The sequence below is a fragment of the Macaca nemestrina genome, chromosome X, assembly GCF_043159975.1.
Source record: "Macaca nemestrina isolate mMacNem1 chromosome X, mMacNem.hap1, whole genome shotgun sequence".
NCBI lineage: Eukaryota > Metazoa > Chordata > Mammalia > Primates > Cercopithecidae > Macaca > Macaca nemestrina.
This window is the reverse complement of record NC_092145.1, coordinates 123,115,116-123,118,173: the sequence shown is the minus strand read 5'-3', so window position 1 is coordinate 123,118,173 and position 3,058 is coordinate 123,115,116. Positions and strand designations below refer to the sequence as shown.

General features: G+C 50.8%; 1 protein-coding gene across 1 annotated transcript; it reads left to right on the top strand.

Annotated features, from left to right (window-relative positions):
* Positions 1-1,741: 1,741 nt before the first annotated feature.
* LOC139360816 (ferritin heavy chain-like) lies at positions 1,742-2,616 on the top strand. Its single transcript, XM_071088895.1, has one exon. It carries the CDS (start codon positions 1,813-1,815, stop codon positions 2,479-2,481), a length of 669 nt encoding a protein of 222 aa, XP_070944996.1. The 5' UTR covers positions 1,742-1,812; the 3' UTR covers positions 2,482-2,616.
* Positions 2,617-3,058: the final 442 nt, after the last annotated feature.

The following is a 3,058-nucleotide window of genomic DNA, read 5'->3' as shown; positions in this document are numbered from 1 at the left end:
TTTTGCTATGTTGCCCAGGATGAACTTGAACTCCTGGGTTCCAGCAATCTGCCTGCCTTAGCCTCCCAAAGTGCTGAGATTACAGAGGTAAGCTGCCACGCCTGGCCAATGAGGGATTTTAAATTTCATTCTCCAGAACGAAAAAAGGGAGAAGGATTGAGATATATATGTGTGTGTGTGTGTGTGTGTGTGTGTGTGTGTGTGTGTGTATTTGGTGCAGTCAGCAAAAGGAAGAAAGTATGATGACCCAGAGCTATCTCAACCTCTCGTTTTCTTCATCTGCCTTCCCACTGAGAGGGTGTGTTCTGGAATGCACTCCAGTGCCATAAGCCTACAAGACCCTGTGGGTACAGCCTGTGGTTATCCAGTACCTTCTTTGACTAGCTCATTTGATTTGTGAGGAAAGGCTAGCTTCTGTAACAAATGTTCCAAATCTCTAGGTTTTAAAATAGATTTTAATTTTTCCATTTTTATCAAGGTCCTGTGCAGGTTGGTGGTGACAGTGATGAGGGGACATTCTCCATATGTTATTCAAAGTTCCAGGCTCCTTCTCCAAATTGGGTATGTCATATTGTAGGGTCTGTTCCTCCTCTTCACACAAGACATGGATTGCACAGGGTGTGTCCTATAAACTAGGCCTTATTTAGCCATACGTCAGTTATTTTCATATTTCAATAGCCAGAAATCAGTACATGACCCCATGAAATCACAAGAGTAGCTTGAAAAATATGGTTACTTGTGGACCAAGATGAAAACAAATAAGCTTTGATGAAGTCATTCTGCCACAGTGAGTTTCTCTAATTGGAAGATTTGAAAAGTACTAGCAAGTTCATTTTGCTACAGACCTAAGCTTGTTCTTCAGTGAGCTGAAGAACTAATTGGTTTTAAATTCAGCAGGGAAGACATGGGGATTAGTTATTGAGTACCTAAAACCGTGAACATAGAGGACTTTTCGAAGTAAATTTTAAAAACGGAGTCTTTGGTGTTTAAGCTTTGGTCCTCAAAACATATCTGAAATCACATTCTCTATAATGTGGAGCCATCTCTCCTGCAGAGAGAATTGAGCTTCAGGGTGCAGCAGACATGGATGAACATTTAAAGGGAAGCTGACATCTACCTAGAAGACAGATCCACTAAAGTCTTCCAATGCCAGAGAAATGCCATGCTTTGGACATTTGGAATAGTTCCTACTCTGCCTAGGAGCTCTACACCTTTATCTCCAAAGGAGATGACCACTCCCTAATTGACACACACTCCACCCTCCTGTTCATGGGAGAATTCTATTGGTCATCCAGACTCACCACTGTGCATTAGATCCATGCTCATCACCGAGGCTGACCTAGTCCTTGATTCCAATCATGAATGGACAAACGTTTTCCAGCTCTTTAAGAAAAGTGAGGAAGATGCAAAAAGAGAACTAATTCTGGAGGAAGGAAAAAAGGATATAATACAGGAAACAGAAGAAAACGTTACCAGAACATACTCTCAGAGTTTAAGAAAGACAAGAGGTTTATAAAATGAGAACAAGCTGTAATAGAGGGGAATAATCAGGGGACAGGCGAAAGTCCTTGGACACTACAAAAGTTTCTGCAGTCTTGACGTCGGGCAGAGGACTGAGAGTGCCTAGTTCCCCAGCCTGCCCTCGGAACTCATTGCACTCACCCTCGCCACCAGCACCACCCGCCGGACCGGGCGCGCCCCTCCCCTCATAACGGTCCCCACAGCCCACTTCCGGTCCCTTCGCAGACCCTGCGACAACCACCACCCCGCCCGGAGGACCCCGCCCTCCGCTGGTCGCCGCACTCGCCCACCATGGTGGTGCTCCGAGGCCTCCGCCGTGGCCGCCACAGCCGATGCCGATGCCGCTGCCCGCTCCGGGACCCTCGCGACCACACCGCTTTACCCCGCCTGCTCCCCGCGCCCGCGCTGCCTGCCCTGGGCCTGCTGTCGCAGGTGCGCCAGAACTACCACCCCAGCTGCGAGGTCGCCGTCAACATCAATGTCAATCTGGAGCTCTACGCCTCCTATGTGTACCTATCCATGGCCTTCTACTTCGACCGGGACGACGTGGCCCTGGAGAGCTTCAGCTGCTATTTCCTGCGCCAGTGGCACGAGAAGAGGGAGCACGCCCAGGAGCTGATGAGGCTGCAGAACCTGCGCGGTGGCCGCATCTGCCTTAGCGACATCAGGAAGCCAGAGCGCCAAGGTTGGGAGGGCGGGCTCAAGGCCATGGAGTGTGCCTTCGACCTGGAGAAGAAAGTCAACAAGAGTCTCCTGGAGCTGCACCAGCTGGCCAAGCAGAACGGCGACCCCCAGCTCCGCGACTTCCTGGAGAACCACTTCCTGAACCAGCAGGCCAAGACCATCAAAGAGCTGGGTGGCTACCTGAGCAACCTGCGCAAGATGGGGGCCCCGGCAGCAGGCCTGGCAGAGTACCTCTTTGACAAGCTCACCCTGGGCCGCAGCGAGAAAGACACTTGAGCCCAGAGGGGCCCCGCAGCCACGGGGTGCCTTCCCCGGGTACGGCCACCAGGCGGGGCGTCCATGTTGCCCTTTCAGAACGTTCTCTTCAGTTTTCTCCTCTCAGTTTTACCGTTGTTGGCAATAAAGTTATGTATTCTCAAAGCAATAAAGGTGTCCAGCTGACGCGTGTCTGCAGTACTCTCACCTTTTAGGAATCAGGGCACATCTCCATGCAGGTTTAAAGTAGGTATCCAGCAGTCTCTCCACTCAGCTCTGCCCCATCTGCATGCAGCTCAGGATCTGCGGGGGTGGAGGGAAAAGGTATTCTATGGGTCCCTGGAAAACACATTAGTCTTCCCCTTATAAACTCTGAGGGCATGTGGGATAGGGTGAGGTGAGTTGGGGTGGGATGGGGTGAGATGGGTGGGGTGAGATGGGTGGGGTGGGTGGGGTCAGGTGGGGTGTGCAGTATTGGGCCATGGTGTCTGTGGGTGCGTATGCATGGTAAGGTGTACAGCATGGTGTGGAATTCATCCTAGTGGTTGCCTCTGGCGAAGAAGGGTAGGAAATGTGATTGGGCAGGGATTAAAATAAT

Bases quoted from the DNA above. Each gene is read 5' to 3' on its own strand.
- LOC139360816 (XM_071088895.1), top strand. From the start codon at position 1,813: ATGGTGGTGCTCCGAGGCCTCCGCCGTGGCCGCCACAGCCGATGCCGA.